The sequence below is a fragment of the Nycticebus coucang genome, chromosome 18 (genome assembly GCF_027406575.1).
Source record: "Nycticebus coucang isolate mNycCou1 chromosome 18, mNycCou1.pri, whole genome shotgun sequence".
Lineage (NCBI taxonomy): Eukaryota > Metazoa > Chordata > Mammalia > Primates > Lorisidae > Nycticebus > Nycticebus coucang.
Genome location: NC_069797.1, coordinates 31,866,704 through 31,885,176, shown reverse-complemented (window position 1 = coordinate 31,885,176; position 18,473 = coordinate 31,866,704). Strand labels below are relative to the sequence as shown.

The 18,473-nt window shown below is 44.9% G+C and overlaps 1 protein-coding gene across 1 annotated transcript in view; it reads right to left on the bottom strand.

Annotated features, from left to right (window-relative positions):
- Positions 1 to 11,897, bottom strand: part of NUFIP2 (nuclear FMR1 interacting protein 2) — a 33,326-nt gene extending 21,429 nt beyond the window's left edge. Inside the window, exons 1-2 of the mRNA XM_053568211.1 lie at positions 11,249 to 11,897; positions 1,442 to 3,166 (exon numbers count right to left, since the gene is read on the bottom strand). Coding sequence (XP_053424186.1) covers positions 1,442 to 3,166; positions 11,249 to 11,531 — 2,008 coding nt within the window. The 5' untranslated portion in view covers positions 11,532 to 11,897. The remainder of the gene's footprint in view (positions 1 to 1,441; positions 3,167 to 11,248) is intronic.
- Between the last annotated feature and the right edge of the window lie 6,576 nt (positions 11,898 to 18,473).

The following is an 18,473-nucleotide window of genomic DNA, read 5'->3' as shown; positions in this document are numbered from 1 at the left end:
AGACTCTTGGGCTCATGCCATTCTCTTGCCTTAGCCTCCCAAGTAGCTAGGACTAGAGGCACCTGCCACAGTGCTCCGCTGTTTATTTATTTATTTATTTATTGAGACAGAGTCTCATTTCATCACCCTCGGGAGAGTGCAATGGCATCATACCTCACAGCAACCTCCAACTCCTGGGCTAGGGGATTCTCTTGCCTCAGCCTCCCAAGTAGCTGGGACTACAAGTGCCCATCACAATGCCTGGCTTTTTTGGTTGTTGTTGCAATTTGGCCGAGGCTGGGTTTGAACCTGCCACCCTCGGTATATGGGGCCGGCGCCCTACCCACTGAGCCACAGGCGCCACCCAAATCCGCTGTTTTTTAAAGACAGGGTCTTGCTTCTTGTTCTAGCTCAGGCTGGTCTTGAACTCAGTGAGCTCAGGCCATCTGCCCACCTTGGCGTCCCTGAGTGCTAGGATTACAGGTGTGAGACACCACGCCCGGCCCAAGTTTTTCTTGATCAACTACATTCTAAGAAGTTATTCACATGGAACTTATGGAAGATAACTGGTTTTCTTTAAACATGGGCTTTGAGGCTATGAAAAGTACAAACTCTCAAGAGCCTGGCCTCTACTATGCTAATATGCTTGCCCTGTAATTTGTCTAAATTACTTTAAAAGTCTGACACTCCATCTTTCTCAGATGACTCCTTAAAAACACTGTTCTTGGCTGTGCCTGTAGCTCAGTGAGTAGGGCGTGGGCCACGTACACGGAGGATGGTGGGTTCGAGCCCAGCCCGGGCCTGCTAAACAATTACAACAACAATAATAGCCGGGCATTGTGTGGGCGCCTGTAGTCCCAGCTACTCCGGAAGCTGAGGCAAAAGAATTGCTTAAGCCCAAGAGTTTGAGGTTGCTGTGAGCTGTGACACCACAGCATTCTACCAAGGGCGACATGAGACTCTGTCTCAAAACAAAGAAGGGGGAAAAAAAAAAAAAAAACTCTGAAGGGTGTTCAAGAGACAATATAACATCACATCTTTGGTCACATTCCCCCCACCTCTCTTTATTCTATGAACCAGGTAGGTCAATTTTATTTGTCTATATTAAAAAAAGCTTTTAAATTGGATAGGTGACTTTTCCTTCTAAACTTTCATTGCACTAAAGTAGAACCTCCAAACTGAACATCTCCCTACATTGATCACCTCAAGTTGACCTTTCATAGACATGCACTGTATGTATCTACCAGTACAGTAGGCCTAATTTCTTATGTTACCACTTTCATGTTAACTAGTTATAGTCCCTTGAGTCGTCAACTTAGAGGTTCCACTGCAATTCTGAAGGCCTTAAATCAGTTTGATGGCAGCTGCTTACCCACATTGTCATTCTCCAGCAAGCATTGACAAACAATAAACATATTAAATTGGCCAATTAAAATCATTGTATAGGAAACAAATGAGTTACCTTTAGTGTGATATACAATAGCAGCCCTCAGGTCAAAAGAACCCCAGCTATCATTTCTTTCTAGGCCTCTCTGGTATCTCTGTTCTTTGGAGGAGCCTAACAAAGTGTTCGTAGGAGAGGCCACAGGATTTTGATTTTCTATCTCGTAGTCCTTTGAGAGAAACACTAAAGCACCTTGACTACTGGTGTCTGCCTTTTGCAGGTCACCTATATGACTGGGTTCCAAAGGTAAGGCTCCACTCTCACTAGTAGTCCCAGATTTCAGAATGCTACCCAGAACTTGAGGACTAGTCCGTTTCTCCAGCTCATAAGCCTTGGGAAACACAGGATGCTCAGTTCCTGAGGGGATTATTTCAGCACCCTGTGAAACCAAAGCGGCAGGATATTCTCCTTGAAATGTCACCTCCATCACTTTATGATCTGATGACTTCCCAGTAACAGTCTCAGGGCCAGCACTGGGCTCATTTATAAATGATAAACCCCACTGATTCTGGAAGATATCCCCCAGGTTTTGCTGATCTGTCTGAGAGGGCAGATCCACTTGTGCTGTGCTCAATAGCACAGTTTGCATATTTGAAGGGTAGATAAAAAGGCTAGACTTAATTTGTTCAACAGCTGCTGAAGTTAGACTCATGTCCTGGAGAACTGAATCAGTCCCAGAAGAAATGGATGTTAGAGTATTAACAGCAGTAGTTAGCAGTGGCTGGCCCCCTGAAGGATATACACTTGCATCAGTCCCTGCTAAAACAGGCCCATTAGAAAAGCTGGCAGAAGTAACAGATTTCAGCGCTGACATAGGAACCTGGGATAACCGACTTGAAGATTGGGTCTGAGTTTCCCCAGTAGATGACGAAGAGGATGAAGATAAAGATGGTGACACAGAAGAGTTCTGTATGGTTTTGTTGAGGTTTTCCTTAACTTTGCTTGCATAACTTATTTTAGGAACTATTTTAGCACTGCTATTGTCCACTGGAAAAACTGGGGGAGGTTTAAATAGTGTCCATGAGTCCTCTTTGGAGGCAACAGCTGAAGCATGCTTTCCTTTGGATCGATCATCAAACTTTTTGCTGCTCGCACCAGGTTTAACATCTGAGCTTTTCCGAAGCACATCACCCACACCAGGTTTTCCACGACTTGCGCCTCCAGGCCCAGTTTCATACTTCCAAATGGGCTTTGAACCATCTACTCGATTTCCCTTTTGTTCACTATAGTCAGGCTTGAAATTTTCAAGTCCTTGTTTTAAGGTTGGGATACTGGACTCTTGTTGCATTATTTTGTCCTGCACTAAATTAAGGTTTTCACAACCCTTGGCACTATTGCGCCTAGCTTTTCTTTTTTTAGGAGTGGTATATCCGCTTTCAGATCCACTACCATCATTATCTGCTCCTTTACCCATATAACCATTAGTAATATAGCCAGAATTATTCGTTACAACACCATTTGGAATTGCTATAGTATCGGTCTTATCTATGGACTGGTTCTCTCCAGATTTATTTTCATAAGACTTCCCATTCTTTTTGTCCATACTGTTTTTCTGAATGAAATTCTTGGTTTTAATTCCTGCTTTCCCAAAGGTGCTGGCCTTTACAGTCTGTTTCAGGCTAGTATCTACAACTTGCTGGTTGCCATTGAGGACCCTGGAAATAGGGCTGTTAGCTTCATCAGAACCCAGATTCTTTAAAGATATTTCTCTTTCTCCAGCATTACCATTTAGTTCACCATAGCCTAGGGGAGGAAAGAAAACAGATTTTTAAAAATCACAACATGTAAATTACAGTAAGTAGTGCCTAACATTTAAGGACTGTTTATATACTGCATGCTAGACACTATCCTATGAGCTATAACTTTTATGTACTATTTCACATCTCTTGTCAGCTCGATTTTATAGATTAGGAAATGGAATCTACACTAACCAAATCTTCAGAACCATGATTCAAATCAAAGTCTGAAGTCAGACAGAACATGATTTCTTTCTTAAGCAGTATGCTTCTCATCTAACATACCCATCAATCTCACAAAACTGTCCTAAAATTTTCTTCAGAACTTACCCTTTGGGCAAAAACCAAGTTTTACTGATGTATTACAAGGAAATTTAAGACTGCATTCATTCCATGAAACCAAAAATGGCCGGTGGTAACCCTAAGCAGTTTCCAGTACCTTTATTAGACTGGAAAAGAAAGAAAGAAAAGAAGTGTAAAGGTATGTGCCTGTACCTCAGCTAGTCAGGAGACTGAGGCAGGAAGGAACCACTTGAGCCCAGGAGTTTGAGGTTATAGTATGCTATGATCATGCCTATGAACAGCCATTGCACTCTAGCCTGGGCAACATAGTAAGATCCTGCTCCTTAAAAGAAAATGACACTTGTGCACTTTTCACTTTGACGACTGCCCAAACATTAGATTGTACTATTAATACGTGAAAACCAAAATACCTATGAATCAATGTTTTTATCCCTTATAAAAAATATTTTCTTCGGCTCAGTGCCTGTAGCACGGTGGTTAAGGCGCCAGCCACATACATCAAGGCTGGGGGATTTGAAACAGGCCCAGGCCTGCTAAACTACGACAACTGCAACAAGAAAATAGCCGGGCGTTTTGGTGGGCACCTGTAGTCCCAGCTACTTAGGAGGCTGAGGCAAAAGATTCGTTTAAGCCCAAGAGTTTGAGGTTGCTGTGAGCTATGACGCCATAGCACTCTACAGAGGGTGACATAGGGAGTGAGACTGTTCCACCCCCGCCCCAATTTTTTTTTCTTCATTTGACATTTTGATCAACAGACCTTCAGGAAATGAAGTCAAAATGAAGTGACTTGCCCAAATCACAAAGTAGCAAAATTCCTACCACTAAGCAATAGTGCCTACTCAGAAGATGCAGTTATACCTTAAAATTAAAAACATTAGGGTATCCAAATTTACTTAAAGACCTATAACCAACAATAACAATTAATTCTAATATAGCTCAGTGCCTGTAGCACAGTGGTTACGGTGCCAGCCACAAACACCCAGATTGGTGGGTTCGAACCTGGCCTGGGCCTGCTAGACAACAACAACAACTGCAACCAAAAAATAAGCAGGTGTTGTGGCAGGCACCTGTAGTCCCAGCTACTCAGGACGCTGAGGCAAGAGAATGGCTTAAGCCCAACAGTTTGAAAGTTGCTGTGAGCTGTGACACCACAGCACTCTACCAAGGGTGATATAGTAAGACTGTCTCCAACCAAACAACAACAAAAAAGGCTTGGCACCTGTAGCTCAGTGGCTAGGGCACCAGCCACACACAACGGAACAGGTGGGTTTGAATCTAGCCCAGGCCTGCCAAACAACGACAACTACAACCAAAAAATAGGTGGGCGATGTGGCAGGTGCCTGTAGTCCCAGGTACTTGGGAGGCTTGAGGCAAGAGAATCGCTTAAGCCCAAGAGTTGGAGGTTGCTATGAGCTGTGACATGATGGTACTCTACCCAGGTGACAGCTTGAGACTGTGTCTCCAAAAAACAAACAAAAAAAACGCTTGATACTATAGGTGACTCAACTGTATCATTAACTTTTCCCACTGCCGGGTGGTGCCTGTGGCTCAAGGAGTAGGGTGCCGGTCCCATATGCTGGAGGTGGCGGGTTCGAACCCAGCCCCAGCCAAAAAAACCACACACAAAAAAAACTTTTCCCACTGCCTTACAAAAGTGGTATTAGTGGGCTGGGAAGGGTATCTCATGTCTGTGATCCACCCACTCTGTGGGTGGTGGGGCAAAGTGGGGGGAGGAGACCATCCTGAGCAAAAGTTGAGGCCTGCAACTCTACTAAAAGTAGGAAAATTGCTGGATATTTGGCAGGCACCTGTAATCCCAGCTACTTGGGAGGCTGAAGGAGGATTACTTGAACCCAGGACTTTGAAGTTGCTGTGAACTAAGCTGAGGTCATGGCACTCCAGCTCAGGTGAACAAAAAAAAAAAAAAAAAAAAAAAAAAAAAGAGAGAGAGAGCCAAGCATGGTGGCTCACACCTGTAATCCCAGCACTCTGGGAGGCCAACGCGGGTGGATTGCCTGAGCAAGACCAAGATCTCGTCTCTAAAAATAGCGGAGTGTTGTAGTGGGGACCTGTAGTCCCAGCTACTTGGCAGGCTGAGGCAAGAGGATCACTTAAGCCCAAGAGTTTAAGGTTGCTGTGAGCTATGATGCCATAGCACTCTATAGAGGGTGACAAAGTGAAACTCGTCTCAAAATAAAAAACAAAGAAAAAGAAAAATGACTGTGAGGAAAGGGCCAAGGAAGGGTAAGGTAGGGTAATGGGTGGGGCCACACCTACTGTGCATCTTAGAATGGGTACAGGCGAAACTTGCTAAAGGCAGAATACAAATGTCTACATACAATAACTAAGAAAATGCCATGAAGGCTACGTTGAACAGTTTGATGAGAATATTTCAGATTGTATATGAAACCAGCACACTGTACCCCTTGATTGCACTAATGTACACAGCTATGATTTAACAATAAAGAAAAATGATATTAGTTGTCTACCTTTCTGTGAAATGTTTACAAGAGCAAATTGAAGTTCTTAGAAATAGAGAACAGAAAGATTATACATATTCATTTAAGCTAGTTGGGAGGTAGAAATGGGGGTCCAACAGAAACACTAAGTTATGTGCTTATATCCTTTCATTCATTGTTTTAGGTCGCGGCCTGTGAATTATAAAAGAAAGTTGAGTTTGAATACTTTCTTGAAAATTTTCTCAGTTCTAATTTCCTACATGGTAAATATCAACAGATATAATTTTACATCAAAAACCTTTTTGGGCTTGGCACCTGTGGCTCAAGCGGCTAAGGCGCCAGCAACATACACCTGAGCTGGTGGGTTCAAATCCACCTGAGCCCACCAAACAATAATGACGGCTGCAACCAAAAAAACAGTCAGGTGTTGTGGTGGGTGCCTGTAGTCCCAGCTACTTGGGAGGCGGGGGCAGGAGAATCGCTTGAGCCCAGGAGTTTGAGGTTGTTGTGAGCTGTGATGCCACCATACTCTACCCATGGCGATATTAAAAAAAAAAAAAAAAAAAAAAAAACCTTTTTGGAGATCCTCAATTTTAAGAATGTAAAAGTTACTGAATTGGGTTTTTTTTTTAAGTTGGAGAAAACCATTGTTCCAAAATAACTTGATGTAGAATCAAACAGACTAGGAAGATTTATAGACTGCTATAATTTCAAGTCACTCATGCTACCCAGAGAAAAAAAGGTAGAAACACTAAAAATAAGCAAAGGCACTTTCTTCTGCTGAACTTACAGGAAATAACTCAAAAAAATACCCAAGGTATACATATAATCATTCCTAAAATAGAGTGGCACAAAACATGTACTACATGAGAATAAATTTTAAAAATTTCCTCTACAGGATTTCCATTTTCTGTCTGCTGGAAAAGCTATGATAGTCAATGAAATCAAATTTTTGGTAGATAAATTCTAGCTATCAAACAGGAAGGAAGAGATCACCATTTTAGATGTTTCTAAAAGTTGTTCTTTAGAAAAGCAGAAAGTTCCTAAACAGAAGCTCTTGACTTTTTTTTTTGAGACAAAGTCTATGCTGCTCAGGCTGGTCTTGAACTTCTGTGCTCGAATGATTCTCCCACCTCACCCTGCAGAGTAGCTGGAACTACAAGTACACCCAGCTAATGCTTTTGTAACAGATGTACCTTTACCCTTTTGTAACTCTGGACCAAAGACAAGAACCACCCATACCATCTAACATGCTAACAGGTTAAACTAAAGTTTGTACCCTTGTGCCAATTAGTCATGACTTTTCAGATCTCAAATAAAGGTAAATAAATAATCTTAAACAGAAAAAAAAATTCCAAGGTCTAAACCAGGTGTCCTCAAACTTTTTAAACAGGGGGCCAATTCACTGTCCCTCAGACAGTTGGAGGGCCGGATTATAGTTTAAAAAAAAAAAAAAAAAACTATGAACAAATTCCTATGCATACTGCACATATCTTATTTTGAAGTAAAAAACAAAATGGGAACAAATACAATTCACACTGCTTCATGTGGCCCGTGGGCTGCAGTTTGAGGACCCCTGGACTAAACCTAAGTTGAACCAAAACTAAAACTTTTTTTTTTTTTTTTGTAGAGACAGAGTTTCACTCTATGGCCCTAGGTAGAGTGCCATGGCATCACATAGCTCACAGCAACCTCTAACTCCTGGGCTTAAGCGATTCTCTTGCCTCAGCCTCCCAAATAGCTGGGACTACAGGCACCTGCCACAACACCCAGCTATTTTTTTTGTTGTTGTTGCAGTTCGGCTGGGGCTGGGTTTCAACCTGCCACCCTCGGTATATGGGGCCGGCACCTTACCGACTGAGCCACAGGTGCCGCCCCAAATTAAAACTTTTTCAGTATGGCTGAGAGCCTATAGCTTCAAGCGGCTAGGGTGCCAGCCATATACGCCAGAGCCGGTGGGTACCAATCCAGCCTGGACCTACAAAACAACAATAACATTTACAACCAAAAAATAGCCAGACATTGTAGCAGGCGCCTGTAGTCTCCAGCCACTTGAGAGGCTGAGATAAGAGAATCTCTTAAGGCACAGAGTTTGAGGTTGCTGTGAGCTGTGACACCACTGCAGTCTACCCAGGGTGACAGCTTGAGACTCTTGTCTCAAATAAATAAAGACCTTTTTAAGTAGACTAGAACTTTTTGTAAAATTACTAATAAATATTTAGTGATTCAGCTATCAGAAATCACCTAACAATGAAAAACAGTTCATGGCTTTGTGCCTGTAGCTCAAGTGGCTAGGGCGCTAGCCCCATACACTGGAGCTGGCAGGTTCAAGTCCAGCCCAGGCCCAAACAACAATGACAACTACAATCAAAAATAGCCAGCATTGTGGCAGGCGCCTGTGGTCCCAGCTACTTTGGACACTGAGGCAAGAGGATCGCTTAAGCCCAGGAGTTTGAGGTTGCTGTGAGCTGTGATGTCACAGCACTCTACCCAGAGTAACAGCTTGAGACTCTGTCTCAAAAAAAAAAAAAAAAAAGAAAAACAGTTCAGAAGCCACGATACCTCCCACCCCCCCCAAGGTGTAACAAAAAAATATTTCTCATTTAACCACATAAAAATTTCCCCATAATAACTTTGTTGGTATGTAAAAGTATGCCAGAGACATTTTCTTTTTAAGACAGAGTCTCACTATATCACACTTGGTAAGAGTGCCATGGCGTGACATTTTCTTTTTAAAGTATTTAAGAATGTAAACATTATAGAATTAATTAAAGAAATTAAAGGACTCTTAGTGCTTTTATTGTTTAGTGCATGTTATCCCTCCTTCAACAGACTCAGCAAAAAAAACTTGAGTCCTGATAAATCTAGCTTTTGGATTAGAAATTGAAATTACTCAACATTTGGCCTTCTCTTGCGCCCTCTTCTGGTTAAAAAAAACTGTTCCTCCTTATACACAGGTTTGTGGGCAATGGGTCATATAAACCCACCTCAAGTTATGACTACATTTCAAAAATAGTCTTAAGTTTTCCCAGTTATTAGCATTTCCTATGTGGAAGCAACAGTATGGTGACCAGGCTACACATGAACAGTTGTTCACCCCAAATTGTTTACACTCTGTCACAATTACAGGGTCCTGTTCCCTGCCCCCCCAATTCCTTTCCAGTATAAGACCTATTTTGAGGAATGCCACCTTGAATGGAATGGTTCAGGAGCTGCTTCTATGTAAAGGAGTCTTGCAGGAGCATATTAACCTTACCCATAAAATATAATTTTTCATCTGTACAGTAATATTGCCTTATATTATACGCAATCATGATACTTTCTCATCTTTAAAAGAAGATCCCGTGTTAAAAGATTTAGTTATATAGCTCCTAACAGTTTTTAAACTGCTCCAAACCCTTAAAGGCTTAATGCACGTTGTATGTTCCCTTCTGTTGCATACTACGGCCCCCATCCGTCCCCCAAATGGAAAATCTGACACTCCAATTTCAGTCTTCAGTTACATTAAGTCTGCAATAGAAAAGCAGTTAAGTTTCTAACTTGTAATAACTGCTTGTATCAAATTTGATAATACTTAGTTTAGCATTTTCTTACCACGCTCTTCATATCTGATTTATAAGAACCCTTCCTTTTTTGGAATCTGCTTAGTTACCAACTTTTAAGCTCATTTCTTCTCAAATATTTTCTAATATGACTTTCACCCCCAAATTCACATTTGTTAAAACCGATAGGTTTTAAAATGTGAAAAACACCTTTCCCTTCAACATGGAAAATAGCCTCATCAGAGGCAAGATGGTAGTGATCTAACCTCATGGATGAACCACTTCGGTTCACCCTTAAGGACAAGAAAGGGGGGTCAAAAAACTCGCCCTTCTCCCACCCAAACATTATTTTTTTCTAATCGCTCCCCTCAAAGACGTTACCCAAGCTCAGAAGGTAAGTGTTGGGTGGGGAGGAGGATAAGTTTCATTTCTTTCTTTCTGTCTTTTTGGGTACAAAAAGAGCCGCTAGAAGGGAAAGGGCCCAAGTGAAAGGCTCAGAGGCGGAGTCGTGAGCGAACCTGGCAGAAGACGAGGTTCCTGTGGCAGAGAAACTCGTGACCGGGGAGCCTGGTTCCCGCTGGGTACCCCACCCGGCCTCAGGCACCGCCTCTACCAAAATGAATCCCCCCGAACCCCCCCAGCCCTCCTGCCCGGAGCAGTGCCGCGGCCGCCGCCCGCGGCCTCCTTCCCCTCAGCTGGGCGTCGAGGCCGGCTGCCCGCCCCGACCGCCCGCGCCTCCCGCCGCACCCGGGAGCGGGAAACGCGGCCGCCGGCGCGCGGGGCCCAGCGCAGGCCGCTCCCCTCGTGGCGGCTTCCCTCCCCCACCCCAACCGCCCCCGCCCCTCACCCCAGGGACCCGCCCGGGGCCGCGCGGCCGCCACCGGGTTACACAACCCCGGCCGGCGACGGGGGAGGGGCGGCCCGAGGCGGGGGGCGGCGGCTCCCCCTCAGTGCGGGGGGCGAGGCGGCGACCGGTGGGGACCCCGGGTCACCCGGCTCGACTGCGCCTTGTGCCCCTCGACACCCTTCTCCCTCCGCTCCTCAGTGGGCCGGAGTCGGTGACAGGAATCGGCTTCCAACATGGCGGACAGGAAGCGGCCCCGCGAGGAGGAGAGAACATTCCAGCCGCGCCGGCTCTGGGGGGAGCGGGCCCGGGGCTCCGGCCTCGGGAGGAGCCACGGGGAGGGACCGAGGGACCTGGAGTCCAAAAAAAGGCCTTTAGGGGGTGAAAACGACCCGGGACATGAGGGGTCCCGACAGCCCCCCCAAAACGGGGAACCCCAAGGCCACAGGTGGGCTCGGGGTGGCGGGTGAAGGACACTTCCTCAACTCAGCCCACCTACTCACTCCGGGCCGCCCGCGAAGGGGTCTCGCGGCACCACCCCCGGCGGGATTCGCTAGGCCTTTCTGAGGTACACCTCGAGGGATTTTTGCTTGGGGGGGTAGGCTGGCCCCATATCGGGCCCTGTAACTCAGAGCCGCAGTTGGGTGAACCGGAGAAGAATAAGGTTGGGACCCCCCAAGGCCGACCCTGCGGGTCTCCCTCAGCCGGGGCGGGGGCCGAGATAAGGCCGGCCTGGTTGGGCCTCTCCCATGCTGAAGGGAAGAGAGGGCCCTGCAAACCGCACTGCTCCAGCTTCGGGGAAACGAAAACGGACATTCCCAGATCCAGAGGACACGCGAATGCACCCCGAGCCGGTCCGCGCTTTCCCGAACCAGCCCCACCCCCATCTCCCCGGTCCCCCACCTCCCATCCCCTTCCCCCACCCGTCCTCCCTCCCAGACCTGTTTTCTTCTTCGGCGTTTCCTGGTGCTGCTGGAGGGTGTGTTTCTGCTCATGTTTCAGCGGCTTTGGCTGGGCCTTGGGGCTGCCCTCGGCTCCATGCTGCAGGTATTGGTGAGGCTGCTGGTGATGATGGTGGTGGTGATGGTTGTGGTTATGGTTGTAGAAATAATAATGGTGGTGGTGGTGCGGCTGCTGCTGCTGCTGCTGCTGCTGGGGGTGATGGTGCGGATGGTGGTGGCTGTGATGGTGCTGAGGCTGTGGTTGGCCGGGCTTCTCCTCCATTGAAAGCGGCTGGGACTCCCTGGCTGAGGCTGCGGGTTGCTGCACCGTCAGGATCTGAGGCTGCTTCCCAGGGCTCGCTCAGTATATCTGAGCGCGTCTCGCCAGCGCACTGGTTAACAGAGCGATTCTGCGAGATTGGCAGCCGCACTCCAGCAATCAGAAGCCACGCTGTGCCGCAAGCCCCGCCCCCAGCCCAAATCCTCTTTCCTTCCTCTTCGCCCCTGCCTCCAGGCCAACGCCACTTACCCTGTGGAACCTCACAGGGCCGGGCCTTCAACGTCAGCACTATGGCTCTCTCTTCTGTCGCTTTCTCTCCTTTACCACGCAGTCTGCGAACAGCACTTTCTACACTCCTCGCCGGCAAGCAAGCTCGTGTCGAGTGTAGCAGATTCCACTGGCGATTCCACTGGCGCTGGGACCATCTGTTGGTTTTGCATCTCCTAGAATCTGGTGGCTTTTTTTTTTTTTTTTTAAATCCTTTTCCGGGTAACCAGAGGTGAAGCTCAGTTCCCTTAACCCTGAGAACACTAAAGGGACAATACCAAAAGAGGAAATAAATACATTTTTAAGAATACAGGAGCTTCACAATCCAGTAGATCATTTTGTATTCTGGATTCATTTTGCTTTGTATTCATATGCTAATCTCTTCCTTTCCACGAAGGGATTATAAGATTCCACAATGGGGTATCTGTGTAATTTTCTAAAAGGGCACAAAGGGTTTAAATCATTGTTTCTTTGTAGTTGGAAGCGAGACAGGGCGGGAGGAATGAAAATCTATCCTGAAATTTTTTTTTTTAAATTAAACTCTGCAGGTGAGGTCAACTGTGGAACCAAAATAGGTTTTAGATTTAGAATGTGAAGAGTTTCAAGAGCAAAGGAAGAGGGGAAAGAGCACTTTAAAAGTTATTAGGGTTTTTTTTTTTTTTTGCATCTATGGAAAATGTTGGAATTTAAGAAATAATCTGTTGTGTTTTGTAGTGTTGATATAACTTATTCTGCATTGTCACCTCACAGTCTTGATTTTCAAAACCAAATGTTTGAGCAATGACAGTGATTACTCAGGAAGGAAGAAGGTTGTGAGGGGAGGGACACAGGGGTACCTTCTGATAGTATTTTATTTCTTTGGCTATCTCAGTAATTATTTGTTAAACTGAATATACTGGGTCGGGTGTGGTGGCTCACGCCTGTAACCCTAGCACTCTGGGAAGCCAAACGCGGGTGGATAGCTTGAGTTCACCAGTTCGAGACCAGCCTGAGCCAGAGCGAGACCTTGTCTCTTAAAAAAAAAAAAAAAATAGCCAGGCAGAGCGCATGGCTCATACTTGTAATCCCAGCACTTGGGAGGCTGAGGCAGGTGAACTGTCTGAGCTCATGAATTCGAGACCAGCCTGAGCAAGAGTGAGACCCAGTCTCTAAAAAATAGAGGGACGTTTTGGTGGCCACCTGTAGTTCCAGCTATTTGGGAGACTGAGGCAAGAGGATCACTTGAGCCCAAGAGTTGGAGGTTGCTGTGAGCTGTGACGCCAGGGGATTCTACTGAGTGCGACAAAGTGAAACTCTGTCTCAAAAAAAAAAAAAAAAGAAAAGAATTGAATATACTGGTCTAATACACTTTTCTCAACATAAATTACATTTTTAAAATTGTGATAAAATATAATTTTTTTTTTTTTGAGACAGAGTGTCACTTTTGTTGCCCTCAGTAGAGTGCTAAGGCTCATAGCTCACAGCAACCTCAAACTCCTGGGCTCAAGCGATTCTCTTGCCTCAGCCTCCTGAGTAGTACCTGGCACTACAGGCCCTGCCACAACACCTGGCTATTTTTACAGACAGTGGTCTCACTCTTACTTAGGCTGGTCTGGAACCTGTAAGCTCAGGCAATCCACCTGTCTTGGCCTCCCAGAGTGTTAGGATTACAGGTGTGAGCCACGTGGCCTGGCCTTTGTGATAAAATACAGTTTACCATTTTAACCATGTTTAAGTGTACAGCTCAAGGACATTAAGTACATTCACATTGTTGTGCAAACATCACCATCCTCCATCTCCAGAACTTTTTCATCTTCCCAAACTGAAACTTCTTACCTAACGTACAATAATTCCCCTTTCCTTCCTCCTTCCATCCCCTGATAGAATAGAATAGACTATTCTATTTTCTGTCTCTGTGAACTTGACAATTTTAGGTACCTAATACTACCTATAAGTGGAATCGTACAGTATTTGTCTTTGTGTGACAAGCTTTTTTCATTTGGCATAATTTCTTCAAGGTAGCATGTGTCAGAATTTCCTTCTTTTTTAATGATATTCCATTGTTTGTACATACTACATTTTAACTCACTAGGCAATGAACATATGGATTATTTCCTCAATGTATATTTTACAATTTCTTAAATGTGACTTGAAGTCTAACAGCAGTACAACATTAAAGGAACAAAGAAACTTAAAAGCAAAAGTCAATGCAAAACCGTAATTAAAACATAAAAGCCTGGCGGTGCTTGTAACTCAGTAGGTAGGGCACTAGCCACATACACCCTGGCTGGTGGGTTTGAATCTGGCCTGGGCCAGCTAAAACAATGATAACTGCAATAAAAAAAATAGCTGGGCATTGTGGCAGGCACCTGTAGTTCCAGCTACTTGGGAGACTGAGACAAGAGAATCTCTTAAGCCCAAGAGTTTGAGGTTGCTGTGAGCCGTGACGCCACTCTACTGAGGGTGACATAGTGAGACTCCGTCTCAAAAAAACAAAAACATAAAAGCCTGTTTCCCACAGTAAATGTCACAGATTCCAGAAAACCATGACCAGATCTTGACCTGTCCTATACAGTGAGAATTTGCTTTACTTTATTAAATGTTCAAGAAAGACCCCTTTGGGTCTCAACTTTGAAAAAGGACATAATTTTTTTTTTAAAGACCCCTTTTGGGAGTTCCTTTGCCCAATTTTGAGAGCTAAAACCCTAATAATAATATATCAGCCTAAGCAAAAGCCAGACCCCATCTCTACAAAAAAAAAAAAAAAAAATAGAGAAAATTAGCCAGGCTTAGTGGCATGCACCTATAGCTCCACCTACTCTGGAGGTTGAGGCAGAAGGATCGCTTGAGCCCAGGACTTTGAAGTTGCAGTGAGCTGGGCGATGACACTGCACCCTCTAGCCTGAGTGACAGAGCAAGACTCTGTGTCCAAAGGAAAAAAAAAAAATGCCTAGAGAGGTGGCTCACACGTATAATCCTAGCACTCTGGGATGCTGAAGCCGGTGGATTGCTTGAGCTCAGGAGTCGAGATCAGCCTGAGCAATAGCAAGACCCCATCTCTACTAAAAATAGAAAAACTGAGGTAGGAGGATCACCTGAGCCCAAGAGCTTGAGGTTGCTGTAAGCTATGATGCCATGGCACTCTACTCAGGGCACCAGAGTGAGACTGTCTCAAAAAAAAAAGGAACATAACATAACAATAAATAAGTTTGCCATTGAATAATACTCTACCACTTCTCTCTCCCTTTCTCTCTCTCTCTGACAAAGTTTCACTCTGTTGCCTAGGCTAGAGTGCTCTAGCATCAGCCTAACTCACAGCAACTTCAAATTTCTGGGATCAAATTATCCTCCTGCCTTATCCTCCGGAATAGCTGGGACTGTGGGCAGCAGCCACAATACCCAGCTAATTGTAGTAGAGATGGGGTCTTACTATTGCTCAGTCTGGTCTGGAACTCCTGAACTCAACCAATCCTCCTGCTCTTGGCCTCTCAGAATGCTAGGATTACAGGCGTGAGCCACCTCTCCTGCCTTTTCCCATCTGTTATGAAAGATGAAATAAAAACACATGTAGAATTTAGAATTATGCTATTTAAAAAAAAAAGAATTATGCTATTTTTTGAGACAGAGTCTCACTCAGTCACGCTGGGGTTGAGTGCTATGGCATCATAGCGCACAGCAACCTCAAACTTTTGGGCTCAAGCAATTAATTCTCTTGCCTCAGCCTCCTGAGTAGCTGGGACTACAGGCACCGCAACAAGAACCGACTGTTTTTTTTAGAGATAGGGTCTCTCTCTTGCTAGGGCTAATCTCCAACTCCTGAGCTCAGGCAATCCACCTGGGTAGGCCTCCCAGAATGCTAGGATTACAGGTGTGAGCCACTCGCCCACCGATAATACTTTTTTTTTTGGCTGACTCAGACATTTGGTCAGAAGGCTAGAATTTTTGAATTCTGACTTTTCTGTTTTCTTTTCTTTTCTTTCTTTCTTTTTTTTTTTTTTTTTTTGAGACAATCTCACTATGTCACCTTTGGTAAAGTGCTATAGCGTCATAGCTCACAGCTGCAAACTCCTGGGCTTAAGCGATTCTCTTGCCTCAGCCTCCCAAGTAGCTGTGACTAAAGGCACCCGCCACAATGCCCTGCTATTTTTTATTGCAGTTGTCATTGTTGTTTTTACCTGGCTGAGGCCGGGTTTGAACCCACAGCCTGGATGTATGTGGCTGGCGCCCTACTCACTGAGCTACGGGCACCGAGCCAACTTCTCTGTTTTCTATGTTATAGTTGCAGACACATCAAAAGCACTCTTGACTTTCTGATTAATCACATCTACCCTTCTTCATGGACAGTCAAATGTACTGAATTTAGAAAACCAAATCTTTTCATTTCTATTTATTTCAGTTTATTTATTTTAATTATTATTATTATTTTTTTGCAGTTTTTGGCTGGGGCTGGGTTTGAACCTGCCACCTCTGGTATGTGGGGCTGGCACTACTCCTTTGAGCCGCAGGTGCCGCCCAATTTATGTTTGTTTGTTTATTTATTTATTTATTTATTTTTAGAGACAGAGTCTCACTTTGTTGCCCTCAGTATTGTGCCTTGTCACAGCTCACAGCAACCTCCAGCTCTTGGGCTTAAGGCGATTCTCTTGCCTCACCCTCCCAAGTAGCTGGGACTACAGGCACCCACCAAAACACGCAGCTATTTTTTTTTTTTTTTTTTGCAGCTGTAATTGTTTAGCTGGCCTGGCCTGGGTGTACGTGGTTGGCGCCCTACCCACTGAGCTATGGGCACCACTCATTTTTATTTATTTTTTTGAGACAGAGTCTCATTCTGTCACCCTGGGTAGAGAGCCCTGGCACCATGGCTCTCAGCAACCTCAGACTCTTGGGCTTGAGCAATCTTCTTGCCTCAGCCTCCCAAGTAACTTGGACTACAGGTACCTGCCACAATGACCAACTAATTTTTCTGTTTTTAGTAGAGATGGGGTCTTGCTCTTGCTGAAGCTAGTCTCGTACTCCTGAGCTCAAGCAATCTACCTACCTTGGCCTCCCAGAGGACTAGGATTACAGGCATGTTGAGCCAATGTGCCCAGCCCAGAAAACTAAACCTTGATTTCACATGCTGTAGTTACAATGATTGTTGCCTTAGTAGTAGATAATAGTATGGAGAAAAGCTTGTGATTATAATAGTAGGAGAAAGTGAAAAATATTAAATTCTATGTACATAACCTTGAAAAACATAAAGTTTTGGGCAGTGCTTGTGGCTCAGTGAGCAGGGCGCCGGCCCCTTATACTGATGGTGGTGGGTTCAAACCCAGCCCCGGCCAAAGCTGCAACAAAAAAAATAGCCCAGCGTTGTGGCAGGCGCCTGTAGTCCCAGCTACTGGGGAGGCTGAAGCAAGAGAATCGCCTAAACCCAGGAGTTGGAGGTTGCTCTGAGCTGTGATGTCATAGCACTCTACCAAGGGTAATAAAGTGAGACCCTGTCTCTCAAAAAATAAATAAATAAATAATAAAGTTTTAAAATAAAGGAAACACAACAGTAAAAAATGTACCTTTTTCCTCTACTTGATTTTTCCAAAGTAGTTTTATGTAAAACATACTTGAGATTTGCATGCACATGAAATATTCTAGTATAATAAGGCCATGATACCAAACTTCTGTGAAAAGAAAATAATTGGTCTATTTATTTCAAGCATAAATAAGTAGAATCTGCATTATGAAAAAAAAAAAAACACAAGGGCGGTGCCTGTGGCTCGGTCGGTAGGGCGCTGGCCCCATATACTGAGGGTGGCGAGTTCAAATCCGGCCCCGGCCAAACTGCAACCAAAAAATAGCCGGGCATTGTGGGGGGCGCCTATAGTCCCAGCTACTCAGGAGGCTGAGGCAAGAGAATCACTTAAGCCTAGGAGTTGGAGGTTGCTGTGAGCTGTGTGATGCCATGGCACTCTACCGAGGGCCATAAAGTGAGACTCTGTCGCTACAAAAAAAAAAGAAAGAAAAGAAAAAAAAAAAAGAGGGTGGCGTCTGTGGCTCAGTGGGTAGGGTGCCGGCCCCATATACTGAGGGTGGCAGGTTCAAACCCGGCCCTGGCCAAACTGCAACAAAAAAATAGCCGGGCTTTGTGGCAGGTGCCTGTAGTCCCAGCTACTTAGGAGGCTGAGGCAAGAGAATCACCTAAGCCCAAGACCTGGAGGTTGCTGTGAGCTGTGACGCCAGAGCACTCTATCAAGGGCGATAAAGTGAGACTGTCTCTACAAAAAAAAGAAAGAAAAGAGAAGAAAAAAAACACAGGAGACTCGGCACCTGTAGCACAGTGGTTACAGCGCTAGTCACATACACCAAGGCTGGTGGGTTCGAGCCCCACCTGAGCCATCTAAACAACAAATGGCAGGTGGAATAAAAAATAGCTGGGCATTGTGGCAGGGGCCTTTAGTCCCAGCTACTTTGGAGGCCGAGGCAGGAGAATTGCTTGAGCCCAGGAGTTGGAGGTTGCTCTGAGCTGTGATGCCACAGTACTCTACACAGGATGACAGCTTGAGCTCTGTCTCAAAAAAAAAAAATACAGAATAATTCTGATGAATTACTTCTATAATGAAATTATAGATGCTTTTTTCTTTTCTCTATTTTCTAAATGTTCTGTAATATAGTTCCTCTTTTTCTTTTTTTTTTGAGACAGAGTCTCACTATGTCGACCTCAGT